We start from the raw sequence: 25,302 nt of genomic DNA, 5'->3' as shown, positions 1-25,302 counted from the left end.
GGAGACCTTGAGCGGTAACGTGCCCTTTCCTGCAAGACTGACTGTAAGGGATCTTGGCGATGATGCAGCATTAGTTATCGATGGGCAAGCTTTAATAAGAGCAATGGGGAAGCTAAATGGGTGCTCATACATTTGGGGATTCAGATGATGTGTTTGTAAGAGCTGTTATCCAATCAGGTTTCCAATATCGTCGCATTGATATCGTATTTGACAGATATTATGAAGGGCTGGTAAGATAGCCGAGAGGTAAGCATGCTCACTCCTGAGCTGCCTTACTTGGGTTTGAATCTCAACACACCCATAAACGATCATCCTGATGTTTCGCAGGCAGGGTGAGGCATCAATTTGTGTGCCGTCCCTCAGATGGACTGTTGACGTCAAACTGGGTGTCCTTCCTTAAGAGTTGGCGTGCTATCATCGGCATCCTGAACAAATTACAAATTCCTGCTCTAACCACCTGGGACACTGCATCAGCAGCAGATTTGTGCCCCCAGCAAAATATGCTACCCATGTGCTGCAACCGAAAGAAGGTATTTTTGAAAATTTGATAAAAGCAGGAACGCAATGAAGACATACTCAAGATTCAAGACCTATCAGGTATATTATTGAACATAAAGATGTCCCTTCGTCATTGAGTTGGAATGATTTTCTCTCGATGGCAGAAAAGCAAGGTGGATCTATCAAGATTCCTTTCCAGGATACTCATCATCAAAGCAACAGAAGGAAAAAAAAAAAAGTTTTAGTTGGTGGATTTGATGCAGAAGAGGTGGTGCAGTCATATTATGGTAATGTTGCCACAGGTAGCTTGAGGACCAAACACAAGGAATCTGACACAATAATTGTTTTACACTGTGCTGTATTCAAAACCACTCTGGTAAAATTGTAGTAGCTTCAGGTGAGACCGACGACTCTTCGCACACTTTGACAGAGTGACTTGTCAAAGTCTGCGGTTAAAACCTGGGACGGCAAAGCAAAAATGTGTTCGAGCGTACGCTATCTTCTCACAAACTCGATATGGTCCAAATGTGCTGGAAACGCTTCTCCCATTTCATGCCTTGACAGGTAGTGATAGCAATTCTTTCTTTTCCAGACATCGGAGGAAAACAGCTTGGAAAAGGGTTTCAGAGCCACGACGGATTGATAAAATATTTCGGCAAAGGTGAGACCATTCGACTGAGACTACAAAGAATACAGAAGCATCCACCTGCAGATTTCATGAAATTAAAACTGATCATCCTGTGGATGCTGCCAAGATGTCAGGTCTTCTTGAAGACTGAAGACACCTGAAAATATTCCACCTTCAAATGACATTCTGATATTTCGCATCCAACGAAGTCATCATCAGGCACCGGTATTGGAGGCACGCCCATGTTTGGTTCCCAGTCCATCCAGCACCAGATGCAATGGGATGAAGGTACGAGTAAAACGTTTTGGTTCCCACCTGCATGTCAGTCACTTCCTTCAGTTCCCAAGGCGTGTTTAGAAATAACCGGTTGCAAGTGTCCACTACTATAATTGCAGAAGCTTACGGTGTGGATGTGGAAAAGCACGACAGTCATGCTATCCAACCTCTGGCTGTGCAGACAAACAAGACGAAGCTCGGAATTGAAACAACGATATGTGCCGAGATAAAAGCATGCTGCACAGTAGTGTAACATGTAATGCACTTTCTTGTAAATGTCAGTTGCCGAGGTATCATTTCCACATTGAATAAATCGATGGTTATTTTCATGAATCGCCTTTCTTTGGCAGAATACAACACTTCCAGTTTCTAGCTATACGTTATCAAAACATGTCCTCGGGTGTTTAAACATCAAGTAGTCTTCTGATAACTGTTGCTAGGAACTTATAAGTGCTATCAATCCACATTTATTGTCTGATCCTTAAAATTTGGTCCCATCTTTAATTCAACATTTGAACATCGAAAGGTTTAAATCGAGTCAGGCAGACACACCAGCAACGGATTCAGCAGACTCAACTTATGCCAATAAAAGCTGTTTGCCAACTTTTCCCCCAAAAAACGCCTCGAGGGTTCTGTTTTATGGAAAATCCACCCAGGCCATCACTCAAAACATCCGATAGCATGTGCACCTCCCTCTTTCCAAGGTGGAGAAATTCCTCGCCTCTTTTGTCTCATCCACCTCGAAAGGTGATGATGGCATTAGTGTCCTCACACTCAAAGACTGTCCATCTGCCTTGTCGAACTCCTACCTCTCCGCTCCGTTCCAGGTCATCGTCAAAGGGCCCCCTGCCTGCATCAAGGAATATAACCAACATTATCCCAACTCTTGAGTACGGTGGAAAAACAGACCCTCATAACCAGAGACACGGTGTCTTTTGATGGAGTGGATGATATATAATTGTAGAAATATAAATGATAGTCCAAATTGATAATTGTGGTGGACCTCAAGATCCATTTTTCTTTAAGTCTCAGATTTCCTTCCATCGATTTATCTTCCACCCAGGTCATTCCACCTTGGACGTGCTGCATCTTCTGTATCAGCAATGGAATCAGAGGACTGGAGAACTGGGAGACCTCACTGCACACTACCCATGCATTTTTGATCATGTCTGGCACCCCACCTCGATTCGCAAACTGTCAGCGAGTGGGATCCAAGGTTCCTTCTTACAATGGCTATCAACTTTCCTGTGTACTCACAGGCAACGGGTTGCTTTGGGTAGAATCGTGTCCCATGCTGTACTTCTAGAGGCCAGTGTCCTTCAAGGTAGTGTTCTGGAAACAATCCTGTTCTTGTTATAGATCATCGACACGTCAGTCATCAGAAAATCTATACGGTATCACTTTGCAGACGTTACCATTCTGTGCAGGATGGTTCCACATCCCCTCCACCGGGCAAGCTGTAACAGTATCCTTCTCTGCGAATCTGGAGAAAATACATTCCTGATTATCTTCCTGGAACACGTCTTGTCGTGTGAAAAGGACCCATATTTTCACTTTTACCCTCTATATGGACAAGCCGGTTTGTGGCCTTGGAGTCTTTTTACCGGATCTATTCCGGTCTTGCTCCCCCTGCCCTCTCACCTCCCCTCCAGCTCCTGCACCCCCACGTCTCAAATGTTCTGTCAATAACCCTTTCCTTGTTACCCACTCCAAGTCCAAACTCAATGCTCACCTCGATTCTTTCACACCCATCTGATACAGTATCACCTGTGGAACCGTCTTCCTGAGTCAGTAGTCTTAAGCTCTTCCCTTTTCTTGTTTTTTGATGATGAACCCGAGGGTAGGGATTTCTGGAATTTGACCACGGTGCCGATAATAACCCGTCTACTCCATCAAAAGACACCGTGGGATCTAAAATGTACACCACGCTAATGCGAGCAGACCGAACACCTGGTTTATCATCCATCCAAGAGACGTCACAATTTGTGAAGCACGAACCGCACAGTTTACAGTCGGGTCGGCAATTGAACCCACACGTCTCAGAGGTATGTGCACTACCCTCTGCACAATCCTTTGAACCAAAAACTTACCTTTGGATAGCAGGACTAGAAAAAAGCAAGCAATCCTTACACAAGATATGTGAGATACATGGATGGGAATTCTCTTTACTTTGAGACATTTCTGATGACAAATGCTGTTTGTGCACGGACAGAGCATTCATGGCATCAGTTACAATGACACCGTGTGACAGTGGTTTAATATTTTATCAAAATGTTTGTGCATATCGACTTACCGGTGACGTTTCGGATTTCCAGAATGAGGCCAAACGTGCGCTGTCGAGGGATGGCGAGGCAGACAAAAGGCAGGAGAGGGTTGATATGTGGCCACGTCCTATAATTATTGAACATCAGTCAGAGTTACTGTTTTTCATTGGAATATTTTTGTCATGAATTCTTCACACGAGCTAAAATACAAGTGAAGCCTGAGAAATTGTTCTTTTGAGTAGTCCGTGCTATTCTAATTACTTCCCATACTTGTACTGTCTATCTGTCACCATCTTTTTTTGGATTGTTCACACAATTGTTCAAAATATGTGACCTCAAAAACAGCCTGAGAACTAGTGTGTCACAATGCCAATGTCTCCGTGTCCCCACCCTGGCAGGACAAAAATAAAGACAGCAGCTGAACTGATAGGCAGCACGCCTGGGAACACGTAGTGCCCACGTTCAAATACCAGCTGGAAATGAGCACTTTGCAACAGAAAGTGTTTCACCAACTTATTCGAAATAACAGCCTGGTGTTGGCTTAATGGTTAAGATGGCCGACTTAAAATTTTTGGGTCTTGAGTTTGAGCCCCATCTCCCTCCCATTTAAATAACACCAGGTGGGTTGACTAAACCCGTCATCCTTCCGAGGTCGGCAAAATGAGTACCAGCTTACTGGTAACAGGGGTATCGCATCAGCGGCACAGCCGTGCTTCCAGAATTAATGCAACCAACAGCCCCAGGCTGCATACGAAACAACTCAAAACAACAATCCTGAAATTTAAAAACAAAACAAATATTATCTCTACGAACAATAATTACCATTTCCATTGCTTTGACGTCAAGAAACTACATTGTTTTGTTTAAAAGAACAATCGTATAAAATTCCACCGTTTTGAGCTGTGTTATAATATTCCTATTCCTCCCAAATTACATAGTTGCCAACTCTATGCTTTAGGTGGTAACTACCGCCAGTCTACCGCTTTTATAGTGTAAATACCGCTTTTACAAAATAATATCTCTCATTGAAGTTTTCGATAGATTTACATGTTGTGACAAGGTTTCTGTTGGCCTTCGGTAAGTTTCCTAATATCCATCCATCCATTACTAAGTGTCGTAGTTGTAGTAGCTTGACAGGTCCATACTCTGTGCAAAGCGTTGGTGCTGCCCCAAGCAGTCTCCTTGGCTATTGGGTACAATCCTGGACGGGTCGCCATGCCGACACTGGATACCAGCAAGCTGGCACTCATTTTGCCGACCTCGGAAGGATGACAGGTAAAGTCAACCCCACCTGGTATTAATTCAACAACTGACCCGAACCATCAAGCCAACACCAGGCATTTCCTAATATGCTCCGTGAAAAAAAGATTCACATCCCTGACCCTCCTCCGCTCAGTCGATTCACTCCATGACACCACAGATCCTTTCAATCCCACCGCTTTTTCTTCTCTCAACGGTGGCAACTACGCGATTACTTTCCAACAAATTCATAATAAACACAGCATGGAAGAAAAAAAAACAAAAAACAATGAACAAGTGATAAAGTGAGATGAAGAAGAACCTCACCGGCCATGAGAAATGAAAGGGAATCTGGATCAAGGCCTCAGGTCTTCCGGCCCAATCCGGTGCGATTCGAGGGGTCATCGAGGCATCCGGCCCCTCAGTCCCGTCCTGTATCACGCTGGGCCTCAAAACTTCAGTGCGATCCGCACCATAAATGCAGGCTTCCTGCACCGTCACCTCACTCTGGAACTGCTTCAGACAAGCCTGGATGTACAGACCACAGGGTTCTGGACACGGGAAGTCACTTTGAAGCGCCAGCCATACGACCTGCAGTTCAAAGTAGCCAGCAGCAAACCCACCCTACAGGTGACAAAGTGACAAGGACCGGCTGATCATCAGGTCACCACCATCATCAGAATAAGTGGCTCGCAATCTTATTCTTGTACGTTCGTTTTGAAAAAAAAACGATGATGAATATGACAGCAACACAAACACAGCGCCGTTGCTACACACCTGACAGTCAATTGGGTGCAATACGATAGACACACTTACAAGTTCATGAAGAATTGACCCCAATTAACTGCACTTTTTTTTTTAAAGCAATTTGGTGTGAATAATAATGTGGATTTCCCCCCATAAGCAAATTCATGTTAATTAAATGTCGGGAAAAATGAGACAGACAGCTTAATGGATGCTATAACATCATTATGATGACAAAGGCTCCATTGGCTCATTTGAGAAAAAAACAAAAAAACAACTTCTTACTACGAAGAGCAAAACGATGTTCATCGAGGGAATGTCAACGTCGAGCTTCGAAACTCCACGGTGAGATGAAAATGACTGTCAGTTAATGGAAGCAACGTTGAAAGCGAAAACAAAATGAGCAACAATCATGGCCGGCATATACTGTATTAGATAAATATGTTGTGTATTGTTATTCAGGGACCCCAATTACTTCCACCTTCTTGTGGGACTGGAGGGAAAAGGGGCATCGAAGGGGGATGACGACAGGCGCAGCCTTTCTTGGAAAACGTCTTTTCTGGAATGAGCTTGCCAGGCTTGACTTGTGACGGAAGATGATTTGGGAAGGAATTTGGAATTTCCCTGGGGTACTGGAAATTCGTATTGGCGGTGACAACTAGCCCACTCTTTGTAAAGAACCCGATTGGATCTTTGACACGTATGAACACTGAAGAACGATCGGTGCGAGCAGACGGGTCTTCCGGACTTGTCGTCCATCCGAGGGATGGCTTGATGCCTCGTCCTGTACGTGAAACTTCAGGAAGACGGTTTATAGCTGGGCCGACATTCCAACACAGGTGAGACAGTTCACAGGTGAGTGCATGGACCTCGAAGCCATCCTTGCAGCTCCTGAGCCCGCAACAAAGAAAGTAAATAAATGAAAAGCGTTGGGATTTGCAGTAACTGCCATATCAACTATCAGCCCGTTTGAAGCACACGGTGAGGGGAAAAGAAATGACATGAAGATAAAAAGGATGTAACCATGTTATCATTCCCAAACACGCAACAAGCGAAAAGAAAGTGATTTTCTTTAAACACTTCCTTATAAATACAATCATCTGTGGGTCCTGAACAAAGAATGCAACAACAGTTCAGGGGAAAACGAATTCTCCAAGGGCAGAGGTGCAAGAGTGAGGAAAGCACACATTTCCGAGCATTCATTATTTAGTTTGTGTGTTTCTGTGATCAATCAGTGATGGATCATTCAGCCTTTTCCTGCACAATGGAGGCTTCGAGTGGGGGCAGGAGGCAAGGTGGGGTGGGGGGGGGGGTGGGGTAGATACATGAACTGAACCACGAACACAATACAAACTTATTACAGTGGACTGAAACTATTTAGTAAGTCAATAACAGATTCTGAAGCATCGATGAGTGGGTTCATTGAATGTGACATCAAGCCGTGTGTCCAACCTGCTACCATTGTCGTGTGGACGATAAAGATCTCATGGTGTCTTTCATAACGACTAAGCAATCGTTGGAAGAAGACAAAAAGTTCCACATTCCTGTCGTAATATACAATTGATTACAACAGGAAAAACAAACGTACTAATCGGGTTACATCCTGTGTAAATGAGGGAATCGGCAAAAAGTTTTGAAATAGGGAACCATCTCACCTGTATAAATAAGGGAATCATCAAACTTTTCTAAATCATGAAATCATCTAACCTGTCAAAACAGGGGAATCATCTAACTTGTCAAAATAAGGGAATCATCTAACCTGTCAAAATAAGGGAATCATCTAACCTGTCAAAATAGGGGAATCATCTAACCTGTCAAAATAGGGGAATCTAAACTGTCTAAATAAGGGAATCATCTAAACTGTCTAAATAAGGGAATCATCTAAACTGTCTAAATAAGGGAATCATCTAAATTGTCTAAATAAGGGAATCATCGAAGCTGTCAAAACAGGGGAATCATCTAACCTGTTAAAATAGGGGAATCATCTAACTTGTCAAAATAGGCTGAATCATCAAGCCTATCAAAATAGGGGAATCATCAAGCCTGTCAAAATAGGGGAATCAACTGACCTGTCAAAACAGGGGAATCATCTAACCTGTCAAAACAGGGGAATCATCTAACCTGTCAAAACAGGGGAATCATCTCACCTGTCAAAACAGGGGAATCATCTCACCTGTCAAAACAGGGGAATCATCTAACCTGTCAAAACAGGGGAATCATCTAACCTGTCAAAACAGGGGAATCATCGAACCTATCTAAATAAGGGAATCATCTAACCTATCAAAATAGGGGAATCATCATAATGTCAAAATAGGGGAATCATCTAACTTGTCAAAATAGGCTGAATCATCAAGCCTATCAAAATAGGGGAATCATCAAGCCTGTCAAAATAGGGGAATCAACTGACCTGTCAAAACAGGGGAATCATCTAACCTGTCAAAACAGGGGAATCATCTAACCTGTCAAAACAGGGGAATCATCTCACCTGTCAAAACAGGGGAATCATCTCACCTGTCAAAACAGGGAAATCATCTAACCTGTCAAAACAGGGGAATCATCTAACCTGTCAAAACAGGGGAATCATCGAACCTATCAAAATAAGGGAATCATCATAATGTCAAAATAGGGGAATCATCGAAACTATCAAAATAGGGGAATCAACGAACTTGTCAAAATAGAGGCATCATCTAACCTGTCAAAACAGGGGAATCATCTAACCTGTCAAAACAGGGGAATCATCTCACCTGTCAAAATAGGGGAATCATCTAACTTGTCAAAACAGGGAAATCATCTAACCTGTCAAAACAGGGGAATCATCTAACCTGTCAAAACAGGGGAATCATCTAACCTGTCAAAATAGGGGAATCATCGAACCTATCGAAATAAGGGAATCATCTAACCTATCAAAATAGGGGAATCATCATAATGTCAAAATAGGCTGAATCATCAAGCCTATCAAAATAGGGGAATCATCAAGCCTGTCAAAATAGGGGAATCATCGAAACTGTCAAAATAGGGGAATCAACGAACTTGTCAAAATAGAGGAATCATCTGACCTGTCAAAACAGGGGAATCATCTAACCTGCCAAAACAGGGGAATCATCTAACCTGTCAAAACAGGGGAATCATCTAACCTGTCAAAATAGAGGAATCATCTAACCTGTCAAAATAGGGGAATCATCTAACCTGTCAAAATAGGGGAATCATCTAACCTGTCAAAATAGGGAAATCATCTAACCTATCAAAACAGGGAAATCATCTAACCTGTCAAAATAGGGGAATCATCGAACCTATCTAAATAAGGGAATCATCTAACCTGTCAAAATAGGGGAATCATCTAACCTGTCAAAATAGGGGAATCATCTAACCTGACAAAATAGGGGAATCATCATAATGTCAAAATAGGCTGAATCATCAAGCCTATCAAAATAGGGGAATCATCAATTCTGTCAAAATAGGGGAATCATCAAAACTGTCAAAATAGGGGAATCATCTGACCTGTCAAAACAGGGGAATCATCTAACCTGCCAAAACAGGGGAATCATCTCAACTGTCAAAATAGGGGAATCTTCTAACCTGTCAAAATAGGGGAATCATCTCACCTGTCAAAATAGGGGAATCTTCTCACCTGTCTAAATAGGGGAATCATCTAACCTGTCTAAATAGGGGAATCCTCTAAACTGTCAAAATAGGGGAATCATCTAACCTGTCTAAATAGGGGAATCATCGAACCTTTCTTAATAGGGGAATCATCTCACCTGTCAAAATAAGGGCATCATCTAACCTGTCAAATAGGGGAATCATCTCACCTGTCAAAATAGGGGAATCATCTACCCAGTCTAAATAGGGGAATCATCTCACCTGTCAAAATAGGGGAATCATCTTCCCTGTCTAAATAGGGGAATCATATAACCTGTCTAAATAGGGGAATCATCTAACCTGTCTAAATAGGGGAATCATCTAACCTGTCGAAATAGGGGAATCATCTAACCTGTCGAAATAGGGGAATCATCTAACCTGTCAAAATAGGGGAATCATCTAACCTGTCAAAATAGGGGAATCATCTAACCTGTCAAAATAGGGAAATCATCTAACCTATCAAAACAGGGAAATCATCTAACCTGTCAAAATAGGGGAATCATCGAACCTATCTAAATAAGGGAATCATCTAACCTATCAAAATAGGGGAATCATCTAACCTGTCAAAATAGGGGAATCATCTAACCTGACAAAATAGGGGAATCATCATAATGTGAAAATAGGCTGAATCATCAAGCCTATCAAAATAGGGGAATCATCAAGTCTGTCAAAATAGGGGAATCATCAAAACTGTCAAAATAGGGGAATCATCTGACCTGTCAAAACAGGGGAATCATCTAACCTGCCAAAACAGGGGAATCATCTCAACTGTCAAAATAGGGGAATCATCTAACCTGTCAAAATAGGGGAATCATCTCACCTGTCAAAATAGGGGAATCTTCTCACCTGTCTAAATAGGGGAATCATCTAACCTGTCTAAATAGGGGAATCATCTAAACTGTCAAAATAGGGGAATCATCTAACCTGTCTAAATAGGGGAATCATCTAACCTGTCTAAATAGGGGAATCATCGAACCTTTCTTAATAGGGGAATCATCTCACCTGTCAAAATAAGGGCATCATCTAACCTGTCAAATAGGGGAATCATCTCACCTGTCAAAATAGGGGAATCATCTACCCAGTCTAAATAGGGGAATCATCTCACCTGTCAAAATAGGGGAATCATCTTCCCTGTCTAAATAGGGGAATCATATAACCTGTCTAAATAGGGGAATCATCTAACCTGTCTAAATAGGGGAATCATCTAACCTGTCTAAATAGGGGAATCATCTAACCTGTCTAAATAGGGGAATCATCTAACCTGTCTAAATAGGGGAATCATCTAACCTGTCTAAATAGGGGAATCATCGAACCTTTCTTAATAGGGGAATCATCTCACCTGTCAAAATAAGGGCATCATCTAACCTGTCAAATAGGGGAATCATCTCACCTGTCAAAATATGGGAATCATCTACCCTGTCTAAATAGGGGAATCATATAACCTGTCTAAATAGGGGAATCATGTAACCTGTCTAAATAGGGGAATCATCCAACCTGTCTAAATAGGGGAATCATCGAACCTTTCTTAATAGGGGAATCATCTCACCTGTCAAAATAAGGGCATCATCTAACCTGTCAAATAGGGGAATCATCTCACCTGTCAAAATAGGGGAATCATCTACCCTGTCTAAATAGGGGAATCATCTCACCTGTCAAAATAGGGGAATCATCTACCCTGTCTAAATAGGGGAATCATCTAACCTGTCTAAATAGGGGAATCATCTAACATGTCTAAATAGGGGAATCATCTAACATGTCTAAATAGGGGAATCATCTAACCTGTCTAAATAGGGGAATCATCTAACCTGTCTAAGTAGGGGAATCATCTAACCTGTCTAAATAGGGGAATCATCGAACCTGTCTTAATAGGGGAATCATCGAACCTGTCTTAATAGGGGAATCATGTAACATGTCTTAATAGGGGAATCATCTAACCTGTCAAAATAAGGGCATCATCTAACCTGTCAAATAGGGGAATCGTCTCACCTGTCAAAATAGGGGAATCCTCTAACCTGTCAAAACAGGGGAATCCTCTAACCTGTCAAAACAGGGGAATCCTCTAACCTGTCTAAATAAGGGAATCATCTCACCTGTCAAAATAGGAGAATCTTCTAACCTGTCAAAATAGGGGAATCTTCTAACCTGTCAAAATAGGGGAATCATCTAACCTGTCAAAATAGGGGAATCATCTTACCTGTCAAAACAGGGAAATAATCTTATCTGTCAAAACATGGAAATCATTGAACCTGTCAAAACAGGAAAATCATCTAACCTGTCAAAACAAGGAAATCATCTAACCTGTCAAAACCTGGAAATCATCTAACCTGTCAAAACAGGGGAATCATCTCACCTGTCTAAATAGGGGAATCATCTAACCTGTCTAAATAGGGGAATCATCTAACCTGTCTTAATAGGGGAATCATCTAACCTGTCTTAATAGGGGAATCATCTCACCTGTCAAAATAAGGGCATCGTCTAACCTGTCAAATAGGGGAATCATCTCACCTGTCAAAATAGGGCAATCATCTCACCTGTCAAAATAGGGCAATCATTGAACCTGTCAAAATAGGGCAATCATTGAACCTGTCAAAATAGGGCAATCATTGAACCTGTCAAAATAGGGGAATAATCTCACCTGTCAAAATAGGGGAATCATCTCACCTGTCAAAATTGAGGAATCATCTCACCTGTCTAAATAGGGGAATCATCTAACCTGTCTAAATAGAGGAATCATCTAACCTGTCTAAGTAGGGGAATCATCTAACCTGTCTAAGTAGGGGAATCATCTCACCTGTCTAAATAGGGGAATCATCGAACCTGTCTTAATAGGGGAATCATCTAACCTGTCTTAATAGGGGAATCATCTACTCTGTCTTAATAGGGGAATCATCTAACCTGTCTTAATAGGGGAATCATCTAACCTGTCAAAATAAGGGCATCATCTAACCTGTCAAATAGGGGAATCGTCTCACCTGTCAAAATAGGGGAATCCTCTAACCTGTCTAAATAAGGGAATCATCTCACCTGTCAAAATAGGAGAATCTTCTAACCTGTCAAAATAGGGGAATCTTCTAACCTGTCAAAATAGGGGAATCATCTAACCTGTCAAAATAGGGGAATCATCTTACCTGTCAAAATAGGGGAATCATCTTACCTATCAAAACAGGGAAATAATCTTATCTGTCAAAACATGGAAATCATCGAACCTGTCAAAACAGGGAAATCATCTAACCTGTCAAAACAGGGAAATCATCTAACCTGTCAAAACAGGGAAATCATCTAACCTGTCAAAACAGGGAAATCATCTCACCTGTCTAAATAGGGGAATCATCTAACCTGTCTAAATAGGGGAATCATCTAACCTGTCTAAATAGGGGAATCATCTAACCTGTCTTAATAGGGGAATCATCTAACCTGTCTTAATAGGGTAATCATCTCACCTGTCAAAATAAGGGCATCATCTAACCTGTCAAATAGGGGAATCATCTCACCTGTCAAAATAGGCAATCATCTCACCTGTCAAAATAGGGCAATCATTGAATCTGTCAAAATAGGGGAATAATCTCACTGGCAAAATAGGGGAATCATCTCACCTGTCAAAATAGGGGAATCATCTCACCTGTCAAAATAGGGGAATCATCTCACCTGTCAAAATTGAGGAATCATCTCACCTCTCAAAATAGGGGAATCATTTCACCTGTCTAAAGGCTCAGTCACACCTTGACGTTTTAGCCAGCAATGGCAACGTATCAAAATGTATAAAACGCTGGCTTACGCTGAACTTTTGATGTTTTTTTTTTTTAAAGATTCGGACGTATTCATAACGAGTTGGTCGTATGCATAACATATTAGTCACGGACACAGAACGTTTCGTTGTCTTCTAGATAAGTTATACCAACGAATGCTTCGCCTGTTGTCGGCGTTCACAACCTATGTCCAATGATAGTCTAACTTATGCATCGCGCGCTGCACATATCTCCGACGATCACGTGGCGTAGCCTATTAAAAGGCTGCCACACAATGATTCAAATCATAATCGCCGGAGAAATGGAAGTGTCAACATCACAGTCACACCTTGGCGATCTTGCCAGCGTATGCTGACCTCTGAAAAATACATCTAAAATGCTGGCACACGTCGAATACGGTATGGGTAAGTTTGGTATACGTGAATAGAATGCTAAAGTACACTATCGTAAGTCATAGTAAGTGGAGTACGTCTTGTACTTTTAAACGTGTTAAACATTTTACGACGTACTTGCCGTATTACTCACACGTTCTGCATGCGATGGGAATAAGTAGTACGCACAATACGCGATCGTTGGCACACGTCGACCAAAGTTACTTGTAAGTTACCAATAAGTCGAAACACGTCGAGGTAATGGTTAGCGTCAGTGTTCCAGACTCCCTGGTTTTTTTTTTTTGTTTGTTTTTTTTTTTTTCGGTATGACGGTGATGTTGACACTTCGATTTATCGTGCGGTTATAATATAATATAATTAATAGGCTGCCGCTCAACGATTTAAATCATAACCGCATGAGAAATTGAAGCGTCAACATCACTGTCATACCGAAGAAGAAAAGGAAAAACAGGGAGTCTGGAACACTGATGCTAACCATTAGGCCAAAAAAAAAAAAAAAAATGTTGCATTGGCGTAACCCGCCCGACCCTAAAAATTCCGCCGACCCTACGTTTTTTTTCTATCGAAAAATTTTGCCGACCCTATTTTATTGCTATTTTTGTTGTTTTGCTATTGTTTTCAAGTATCTTGTTAATTGCGATCGCAAAAACCCGGAAGTGTTTCGGACAGAACCCGCCGACAAAAAGGGTGGTACTCGAGCCGGGGGAGATTTTGGGAGGGATTTATTAGGAAAAAAATAAAATAAAAATAAAAAAAAGATCCCGACCGACCTCCCCTATTTTTCAGTGACCCGTTACTCCAATGCAACATTTTTTTTTTTTGGCCTTATCTTGACATGTTTCGACTTATGAGTAACTTAAAAGTAACATATGTGGACGTGTGTCAACGATCGTGTAACGTGCCTACAACATGTTACTCATAGGTTAGAAACAAGTTTTGGGTACGCTAATCATTACCTCGACGTGTTTCGGCTTATGAGTAACTTACAAGTAACGTGTGTCAACGATCGCATAACGTGCCTACAACTTGTGGCCAGCGTAGCGGAACGTGTGAGTCATACGCTGGCATAAGTCTAACAAATTTCAAGCATGCTAAAATTTGAGGAAAACTGCAAAGTACAACGATGAAAGCCAGCGTACTATGACGTATGGCAGTGTTTTTAAGCGTGCTCTCATTGTTTCCAAAACTTACCCATATCGTATTCGACGTGTACCAGCGTTTTAGACAAATTTTTGAAAAATCGACGTAAGCTGGCTAAAACCTCAAGGTGTGACTGGGCCTTAAATAGGGGAATCATCTCACCTGTCTAAATAGGGGAATCATTTCACCTGTCTATATGGTGGAATCATCAAACCTGTCAAAATGGGGGAATTATCTCACCTGTAAAAATCGGGAAAACATCTCACCTGTCGAAATATGACAATCATCTGAACTGTCTCTATGGGGGAATCATTTAACCTCTCTGTATGGGGGAACCCTCTCACTTGTCGATATAGGGGAATCATCTCACCTGTCAAAATAGGGGAATCATTTCACCTGTCTAAATTGAGGAATCATCTTACCTGTCTAAATAGGGGAATCATTTCACCTGTCGAAATAGGGGAATCATCTCAGCTGTCTATATGGTGGAATCATTAAACCTGTCAAAATGGGGGAATTATCTCACCTGTAAAAATCGGGAAAACATCTCACCTGTCTCAATATGACAATCATCTGACCTGTCTCTATGGGGGAATCATTTAACCTCTCTATATAGGGGAATCATCTCACCTGTAAAAATCGGGAAATCATCTCACCTGTCTAAATATGGGAATCATCAGACTTGTCTATATGGGGGAATCATTTACCCTATTTAAATAGGGGACTCATTTTACCTGTATAATTGGGGAATCATGTAACCTGTTTATATGGGGGAATCATATAACCTGTTTATATGGGGGAATCATATAACCTGTTTATATGGGGGGAATCGTATAACCTGTTTATATGGGGGAATCGTATAACCTGTTTATATGGGGGAATCGTATAACCTGTTTATATGGGGGAATCGTATAACCTGTTTATATGGGGGAATCGTATAACCTGTTTATATGAGGGAATCGTATAACCTGTTTATATGGGGGAATCGTATAACCTGTTTATATGGGGGAATCGTATAACCTGTTTATATGGGGGAATCGTATAACCTGTTTATATGGGGGAATCGTATAACCTGTTTATATGGGGGAATCGTATAACCTGTTTATATGGGGGAATCGTATAACCTGTTTATATGGGGGAATCATATAACCTGTTTATATGGGGGAATCATATAACCTGTTTATATGGGGGAATCATTTAACCTGTCTAATTGGGGAATCATATAACCTGTTTATATGGGGGTATTGTCTAACCTGTGTTTATGGGGAAACATTGAAAGAAAAAAAAAACATCAATAACCATAACAGCATCAATATTAATCACCATCCATTACTCCTGGAATGATTATATCCGGTACAAGAAAATTGTTTTTCTTTGTCGACATTTCTGGTTCCTCTTTATCTCTAAGTGTGAGTAGGTGTGTGTGTGTGTGTATGTATAGGGTGTGTAGGTTTGAGTAGGTGTGTGTGTGTATAGGTTTATGTGCGTGTGTGTGAGGTGTGTGCATGTGTGCATGTAATTGCATGTGCAGGTGTGTGTGTGTGTGTGTGTGTGGTGTGTGTGTGTGTGTGTGTGTGTGTGTGTGTGTGTGTGTGGTGTGTGTGTTAGGGGTGTGTGCATGTGTAGATGTGCATGAGTGTCGGTGTGTGCGTGTGTGTTGGTGTGTATGTGTGCATATGTGTAGGTGTAGGTATGTAGGTGTGTGTATGTGCACGTGTAGGTGTGTATGTGCATGTGCATGTGTAGGTGTGTGCATGTAGGTGTGCATGAGTGTCGGTGTGTATGTGTAGGTGAGTAGGTGTGTGCACATGTGGGTGTGCATGTGTAAGTGTGTGCATATGTGCATGTGTAGGTGTGTGCATATGTGCATGTGTAGGTGTGCACGAGTGTCGGTGTGTATGTAGGTGTAGGTATGTGGGTGTACATGTGTGCACGTTTAGGTGTGTGCGTATGTGCATGTGTAGGTGTAGGTGTAGGTGTGTGCATGTATAGGTGTGTGCGTATGTGCATGTGTAGGTGTGTGCCTGTAGGTGTGCAGGAGTGTAGGTGTGTATGTATGTGTAGGTGTGTGCCTGTAGGTGTGCATGTATGTGTAGGTGTGTGCGTGTGCAGGTGTGTATGTATGTGTAGGTGTGTGCGTGTAGGTGTGTGTATGTGCATGTGTCGGTGTAGGTGTGTGCACATGTAGGTGTGTGCGTATGTGCATGTGCATGTGTAGGTGTAGGTGTGTGCGTAGGTGTGTGTATGTGTAGGTGTAGATGTGTGTGCATGTGTAGGTGTAGGTGTGTAGGTGTAGGTGTGTAGGTGTGTGTGCATGTGTGTGCACGTGTAGGTGTGCATGTGTAGGTGTGCATGTGTCGATGTAGGTGTGTGCATGAGTGGAGGTGTGTATGTATGTGTCGGTGTGTATGTATGTGCATGTGTCGATGTAGGTGTGTGCATGTGTAGGTGTGTGTATGTGCAGGTGTAGGGTGTGTGCGTACGCAGGTGTGGGTGTGTGTGTGTAGGTGTGTGTGCGTGCGTGTATAGGTGTGTATGTGTATGTGCAGGTGTATGTGTATGTGTATGTGTATGTGTATGTGTATGTGTATGTGTATGTGTAGGTGTAGGTGTATGTGCGTGTGTAGGTGTGTGTGCGTGCGTGTGTAGGTGTGTGTGTATGTGTAGGTGTAGGTGTATGTGTGTGTGTGGGTGTGTATGTGTATGTGTGTGTGTAGGTGTGTATGTGTGTGTGTGTTTCTTGTTTTCCCTTACCTTCCATAGGAAGGCGCAGAGCAGCACTATAGCCGAGATGATGGTGCTCGATATCACCTTCATGTTTTCGGGAGATTTTCTCTACTTTCAGGGATAGGGGAAGGCAAGCGAGAACCATCCATGAAGGGAGAGCGACAGGGCGGATTTGATGAGATGGAGAGAGAGAGAGAGCGAGAGGGCAGAGGGATGTGAACTCGCAGCTGTGGGATGGGAGGAGATAAAGGAGGAAGGGTGGGGAGGGATGACTGCATGGGGAGGCGTTATCAAAGATGCTGGGAAGGAAAGAGGGGGACGGACGGACGGACGGACGGACTCATTTAATAATGATTTAACAATGGTTAAATTGTTCGATAAAGTTTTACAAAAATGGAATTTTTTTGCTCAAATTTCCGAACACAATCAAGACGGACGTGGAATCACCTTGATGCATTGCCCGCCGCCCTTCCATGGGGCTGTGCCACAATCAAGGTGTTTACTGTGTTGCAGAAATGAATATATGCATTGTATTGTGGGGTGGAGGAGGGGGGGGATTTTGAGAAACAAAATAATTGATACTGCAGCTGGTAATGTGGGGCTGGCAGGATATGACTTGGAGGTACACACATTCACCACGAAGCTGTCTATCCTGGGTTCGAATCCCGACGCAACGATAAAACCCACATCCCGGTGTTTCATGTGCGGAATGATTCCCCAATGTGTGTTCGTTCCGTCCTTCGGATGGACTGCCAGCACTCGTTGGTGTGGACGTTAAACATCCCACGGTGATCTTCGTGAAGAGTAGGCGAGCTATCGGCAGCACCCTTTGTGATGGATGAAGGGGCATGAAGAATAACAACAATGAAGGATGACACCACATTATAACGTCACAATACGACACCACAGTCCTCTTATGGATTACAATTATGATAGATTTTGACGTTGTTCCATCACGATCCCACAACAAAAGTAAAACATCAAAAGGTGTCGTGTTGGTAATCCATAAGAGGACTGTGGTGTCTTATTGTGACGTCATAATGTGGTGTCATTCCTACCTTCTTTGGTTGTTTTTTTGAGATTTCATCCCACGATGTTTTTACATTTTCATGCCTCCGGTGACGATGTCACCCATGGTATTATGTTTGAGTTGGCCGTACGTACGTCCATGCAAATTTACTCTGTTTTCCCTGCAATGCTTATTCCATTGACACGTAATTTTCACGATTGATGCCACGACTTCTGCAGAGTTTTTTTTTTAATGATAATTATAACCTCATACTGTAGTCACATGGTGTGGTAGCCATATTGGATTGAAAAACTAACCTTATATGATCAAAATGAAACTTCAGACACGTAATCCTCTACCAAATCATGGGCAGAGTCCTAATTTTTAATGCCATAGGTCATGCGGTTTGGCAGCCATGTTCGTTTGAAAACCAAAAATTAAAAAAAACCCTTTTCTCCAAAACCACTTGACAGATTGATGCGAAAAATGTTGCTTTACATGGAGCAAGGGCGGTGGATGATAAATACAAAGTTTCGCATCGATCGCCACAGCAGTTTCCAAAATATCATTTTTTAATATTTTCCTTAAAACCAATGGAGCTGCCACACCACGTGACTGATGACGTCATTCTCAGTCATTTGTGTGCAGCAAGGGGAGTGGATCATAACTGCAAAGTCCAGTATTGATAGGTTAAACAGTTTTAGTAATATTATTGGTAATATGATTATGTAATATTATTTATTTAAATTATTTAATAGTTTGATTTTAATCAAACTTGGGACAAGTATGTATAATGATGTAATAATGTGGGCAGACGCAAACTGGTGAAGTCATGACGTCGAAGGTTGTCATTATAGTTTAAAAAAAAAATTTTTTTTTTCTTGTGTCGATATTGATGTGAAGTCAATTGAATGAAAATCGACTATTTTTGTGACTTTGACCATTTGAACTGAAAAGCAATAGGCTTCTTGATTGTGACTACCTCCATTACCTCTTTGTGATTGTGACTCCCTAAAGTTTCTTGAAGATCGCAGTAAAAATGTAACCTATAAACGATTGACAGACAGACAGAGACAGACAGACAGACCAAATACTTGCGAATCTTGAATATCACAAATAACTTGGGGATCCGAATGCAATAGAAATAGCCGCGAGAGAGAGAATGGGAAAGAATCAGGGAGTGTGGAAGAGATCGTGGGTGTGCTTGGGTGAGTGCATGAGGGAGTGAGGGACAGTGCATTTGAAAGACTAAAGTGCAGAAAATGACATAGGGAGAAGATTCCTCAATCTGGCGAATAAGGGGTCGGATGAACGTGCCAGGTGGGCAACCATTGTGGATTTGGGGAGAGTGAGCAGGTGAGGGATTCTTTGGGAATGTAATGTGTGGCTTGAGGAGGATGGAGGTTAGGGAGAGGGCAGGAGGGGCAGCATGAGATTTCAACATTTTCGGAGTATTCTTTAACCAATGTTAGACATAGTGTTGATAAAAAGGAATTTGTAGGAAACGTTTCAGATCATCCACGTAGAGAAGGCGTGTCACCTCTGCCACCTGAGGTGGATGGAGGTTATTTTTTCACCCCTATCTGTTTGTTTGTTACATGTGAAATCGAAGATTTGCAAGTATATTGGTTGGTCTGGTCTGTTATTCTGTTTGTCTGTGTGTCTGAATGTAAATCTGTCACATTTTTACTCTGATCTTCACAACATTTCACCACCTGGTAGAGGTAGTCAGGTCAGGTCAGGTATGGGAGCATGCGCCAGAGCAGCGCACCGCTGCGTCCACTTTCCGCCGGTACTCCAGGGGCCTCCGTCTGGCCATCCCCCAGGCAGATGCCAGGCCCATCCCCATCTCCTTGAGATGCCGATCAACCTGCTGCAACCATGAGGCACGTGGTCGGCCCATTGGCCTCCTCCACTCATGAGACTCCCTCGCTGAGAGAATCTGGTGAGCAGGATCAGCGTCAAGAAAATGAGCCACATGTCCATACAGCCGCAACTGACGCTCACGGACTATGCAGGTAACAAATCTCATTTGAGTCTCTCTCAGCAACTGCTCGTTGGACACAAAGTCCAACCAGCGATAGCCAAGGATTCTCCGAAGAGACTTGGTACCAAAATAATTAAGTCTCCGTCTCAGATCCTTGGTCAGAGTCCAAGTCTCGCATCCATAGAGCAAGACTGGAAGCACCAAGGACCTGAAGACTCGGACTTTCGTCCTCCCGCACAGGTACCGGCAGCGCCACACCAAACTATCCAATGAATCCATGACTCCCCAGGCCCGACCCAGACGTCTATTGACCTCTGACTCACAGCCAGCAGAGACATGAATATCACTGCCAAGGTAAGTGAATCTCTCTACGACCTCAACATCCTCACCACAAACAGGCACAAACACGACGTCACCGAAAGCCTGGATCTTAATTTTGACCCAGGAAACCCGTAATCCTAATAGCTCCGACTCCTCATTCAGCACCTCGAGGGCCCCCAAAGGATATCTAAAGTCTCTGCAAAGACGACTGCATCATCTGTGAAATCAAGGTCAGAGATCTCGACATTCCCAAACGATGCACCACAGCTTGATCTCTCAAACATCCTCCCTAGAATCCAATCCATACAGTCCATTCAGGTAAAGGTAGTGACAAGCTGGAAGCCTTTTGTTTTTGAGGTCAAGAAGTCAAAAGTCAGTCACATAAATCGTCAATTTTCAACACATTTACTTGATATCTATGTAAATTACCAAATTTGTTTCCATGGCAATGATCGTATATTTGATATCTATGTATTCCGTATATAAACGAAAAACATGGATGGAGGGTGAACCCTCATCGAGGTGAAGTCTTGGTCAATCCCTGTAGAACCTATAGACCCCATTAGAACCCTGAGTCCCCTAAGACCCTAAATACCATGTTAGACCTTCTGTCTGAGGACCTTTTGCAATAACACTTGAGGGTCACCAGTCAATTATAAGCCCCCCCCCCCATTGGTAAACCATCAGTACCTAAGGTAAGAGGGTGCAAAAAAGAATTACTTAATTATTTTTCTCTGTTTGCAGTTCTGCTCATCTTGGTGAGTGGCAAAGAGGCAAGCCCCGCGTGGCGAAGGGAAAAGTCCCGCGTGGCGAAGGGAAAAGCCCCGCGTGGCGAAGGGAAAAGCCCCGCGTGGCGAAGGGAAAAGCCCCGCGTGGCGAAGGGAAAAGCCCCGCGTGGCGAAGGGAAAAGCCCCGCGTGGCGAAGGGAAAAGCCCCGCGTGGCGAAGGGAAAAGCCCCGCGTGGCGAAGGGAAAAGCCCCGTGTGGAGACCCTGTCACACCTTACCGTTTTAGCCAGCGTATGCCGACGTATTTAAAAATTGGCGAATACGCTGGCACACGTCGAATACGTTATGGGTAGGTTTTGTATACGTTCAGCACACGCTGGCATATGTCGTAGTACGCCGAGCTTGTCGACAAATTTTAACATGCTCAAAAAATTGACGTGCTTGGCGTATGACTCACATTCCGCATACGCTGGCCATAAGTTGTAGGCACATTATGCGATCGTTGACACACGTTACTTGTAAGTTACTCACAAGTCGAGGTAATGTCGAGCGTATCCGAAACTTATTTCTAACATATGAGTAACGTGCTTTGAACCTATGTGTAACATATCTCAAACGCACGTTGATGTATGTAGACGTATTTGGCATCTTCCGGACAACCACAGAACTTGCTGAACGTGTTTTTAACTTACAGCTACTGTATAATGGCGTATTGGCAGCGTTTAGGGGGAATTGGTATATAAAAATGGGGTTCACACAGGAGGAACCCGTCAGTGTTTCTGACTCCATGGTGAGTAGATGTCCATGTTGGTAGTGGTAGTAGTAGTAGGTCCATGTCAGTAGTAGTAGGTCCATGTCAGGTAAGCGTGATGGGGAGGGTGTGGGTAATGATGGATCCTCCTTGCGTCCGCGTCCAGGAGACTTCTTTGCAGCATTCTTCGAAGTTTTCTTCGGCATGACGGTGATGTTGACACTTCGATGTCTCGTGCGGTTGTGATTTGAATCGTCGAGTGGCAGCCTTTTAATAGGCTACGCCACGTGATCGTCGGCGATACACTGCCGCGCTATGCATAAGTTAGACTATCATTGGGCAGAGGTTTTGAACGCCGACAACACGCTAAGCATTCGTTGGTACATGTTATCTATAAGTTATCGAAATGTTCTGTGTACGTTATTAATACGTTATGCATACGTCCAACTCGTTATGAATACACCCAAAACTGAAAAAGCATCAATAGTTCAGTGTACGCCAGCGTTTTACATACATTTTGATACGTTGCCATATGCTGGCTAAAACGTCAAGGTGTGACAGGGCCCGAATGAGCCACATTGCCAGTAAATTTGAACTTTGTTTCGTCGTTCAAAACCCCCAAGCATCTTTTCCACAACTACTCCAAACCCTTTATCAGGTTTACAGATAAACAAGTCTGGGTTGGTCTTCAGGCCTCGAACAGCGGCCAGATATTCACGTTCCATATGGAAGTGAGATTTGTCGTTAGGGGTTCCACAATAAGCATATGCAATATCAGTCAGTAGTGCCCGACAAGAATTGGATTCATCATTAGAAATAGGAATATGATGAGACCATTGGGCATAAAATAGCTCAAAGTCGACAAATACTGTACATCCTCTCTTTTGATACTGGCTTTGGGAATACCGAAACCATAGCCAAGGGCGAGGACGGACTACGCGATGTCAGAGAGCACAACATCAGACCGGTTTATCACGTGCCTGGTCACATTAACGACTTTACCGTAGCGTTTACCTTTCAACGTGTCAATCTTGGAGGCATTCTTCATGCGCGTGTTCTTTTCCATCCATTCATTGATCGAGGCAATGTACCGACAAGGCCTGATCAGATCGAAATTCGTTGTCCTCCATCACGTATAAATGCTTGTTCAATGGTGAGACTTAGTCTAACTTTGGCCTTGTCTACACGTGTGGAAATAAACATAGGAGTAACCTTAGCACGTAAACAATCATGGAGGAAGTTAATGCATTGAATGCCGATTCGTACCTTTCCTTTAAATCTGCTTGCATTGTTGAGGTCTGCAATCTTTGAAAACCGATGTCTGAAATACATGAATAAACGTTTGGTTGTACAAAATTTGAAAACAGCAGAAGTACATTTAGATGTTCTTGAAGCCACATTTATACACACACGAGCTCCTGTTCTTTTCAAACAAAAAGAGTATGTGCAAACACTATCTTTTCCTACCCGGATCCATGGAAAAATGGGAGGTCACGGGTTCCCTCGGTACCTCAAGGCCATGATGTGCATGTTCGCATCAGTGCCAGTCCAAAGAACCAATCCCCAACTGTCTGAACAAATAAAGTTTCGTTTTGTGTCTGCGGATCCAGTGTTCTTGCGTGTCCTGACGAGCTGCAAGACAAAAAGCCTTGACAATGTCTGTTCTTTTTTTCTGATATTTAAAATATTTACACTAAATTTTTGTTTCCACTCATGCACACTCCAAAAAAAAAAGTATTCATTTGAGGTAAGACATATCTACGAACCCATCAATGATGGGTATCCTGCTAGTGCATCTACATTATAAAGCAGGAATGTCTGTCTGTCAGGCCCTGAACTACACCCTCAGTTTTGGGGCCAGCCCTGCCAAACCTTTTGGGGTCTCAGCTGATGTTTTAAGGTGGGTGGGAGGTTTCATGCCCATGTGACTTCAATAAAACATTGGAGCTAGGAGCCCATTCCCAGACTCCCATGTCATTCTTGAATGGAATTTGATTGGCTAAGTACATGTAGTTACATGTGAGGAGGACAGTACACGTTTTATAGAAGATCCATTGCAATGTTTGTAGAACTCTGCCGAGAATGGGTGTTCTATACGATTATTTAGACATTATATAGAACCCGTCTAATAGAAATTATATGGAAATTAAGGACCCCATTCTATAGAACTGTAATGTCTCGAGAATAAAAATTATCCATAGTTTCTACATAATTTATATGGAAGAGATCTATGGATGGTGGTCTTAAAGTACTGTAATGGATTTCAGAATCAGATCCGACGAATACACACAACATTCAGGTCCTCAGACATTTATTTCCATCATAGCATGTTCAGAATAGACCCATCCCCTTGTCTGGTGGGATTCTAACTACTCTTTAATGCGTTGGAGAAGGGTAGAGAACAGATTCCCTTTCTTATGGGATAACCTTTTCCTCTTTACGACACGTTCATGCATGCGAGAGATTGCCGTTCGCCCATCGGAGACTCATTCTACCCCTTTACATCAGGACGCATTGGCTTGGAAATAGACGATTTATTTACACTTTGGACTTACAGGACATTTGATTAAACACACCACAAGCTTTTTCTGGACAGTATATTCTGACGGTCAGACATAGCTGTGGATCATTTACCTCGGGCATCCACCTATTTCCATTGACATTCGACACTCACCTCTCTTTCATCGACATTTGACATCCACCTTTTTCCATCGATGCCCCATGCCCCGTTCGGAAGCTCCATGGATGCTGGCTGGCTCCTGCTTGTGTGGGGCCGAACGGGGTGGTGATGGCCGCTGTTGACATTTTGTGAGCGCCCCACGTTTTCACTTTGCAATTCCGGCAAATGGCCGCCCTCTGGCGCCCGTCCAGCATCTCGAACATGGTGTCATAAGCCAGGCCTGTGTTAATTGTGAGTTGCATCCTGTTCAATGGTGGGGAAGGAATGATTGTGAGAATTGACGGTTGGTCATGTGCAGTGATGCACCAATAGGCAAGCTGGATTTGGCTGAAGCCTGCTTGAGGGTCCACCTACACTGGTTGCTGATTAAAAAGGGTGGGAGGACCACCTTCCTGACTATTGCTGACAGCTCCCGACAGCTCCTGACAGTTCCTTGCAACTCCTGCCCATTGTTTCAGCTCTTTACATCTCCTGACGGTTGGACTGTTCCTGCTCGGTACCTGGCTCTTGACGTACCTGATTCTTTGCGTCCCT

The 25,302-nt window shown here is 42.9% G+C and overlaps 2 protein-coding genes across 3 annotated transcripts in view; both read right to left on the bottom strand.

The window, feature by feature from the left end:
- Positions 1 to 25,302, bottom strand: part of LOC147020556 (protein serrate-like) — a 103,339-nt gene that overhangs the window by 29,856 nt on the left and 48,181 nt on the right. Inside the window, exons 2-5 of one of the 2 annotated variants that reach the window (XM_085895995.1) lie at positions 23,599 to 23,720; positions 23,355 to 23,409; positions 5,233 to 5,529; positions 3,696 to 3,735 (exon numbers count right to left, since the gene is read on the bottom strand). In XM_085895995.1, the coding sequence (XP_085752121.1) occupies positions 3,696 to 3,735; positions 5,233 to 5,529; positions 23,355 to 23,409; positions 23,599 to 23,618 (412 nt within the window). In that variant the 5' untranslated portion in view covers positions 23,619 to 23,720. Of the gene's footprint in view, positions 1 to 3,695; positions 3,736 to 5,232; positions 5,530 to 17,320; positions 17,532 to 23,354; positions 23,410 to 23,598; positions 23,721 to 25,302 lie in introns of those variants that run through there. The other variant, XM_085895996.1, reaches the window with a different exon arrangement.
- Positions 16,127 to 17,277, bottom strand: LOC147020557 (uncharacterized; the record flags this gene model as incomplete). Its single annotated transcript, XM_085896640.1, has 1 exon — positions 16,127 to 17,277. A coding segment is annotated over one exon (1,107 nt), but the record flags the coding sequence as incomplete, so codon positions are not given.

The sequence above is a fragment of the Eptatretus burgeri genome, chromosome 9, assembly GCF_056783735.1.
Source record: "Eptatretus burgeri isolate ZD-2024b chromosome 9, Ebu_testis_v1, whole genome shotgun sequence".
NCBI lineage: Eukaryota > Metazoa > Chordata > Myxini > Myxiniformes > Myxinidae > Eptatretus > Eptatretus burgeri.
Note: the sequence above shows the minus strand (reverse complement) of the source record. Positions and strands in the feature narration are given on the sequence as shown.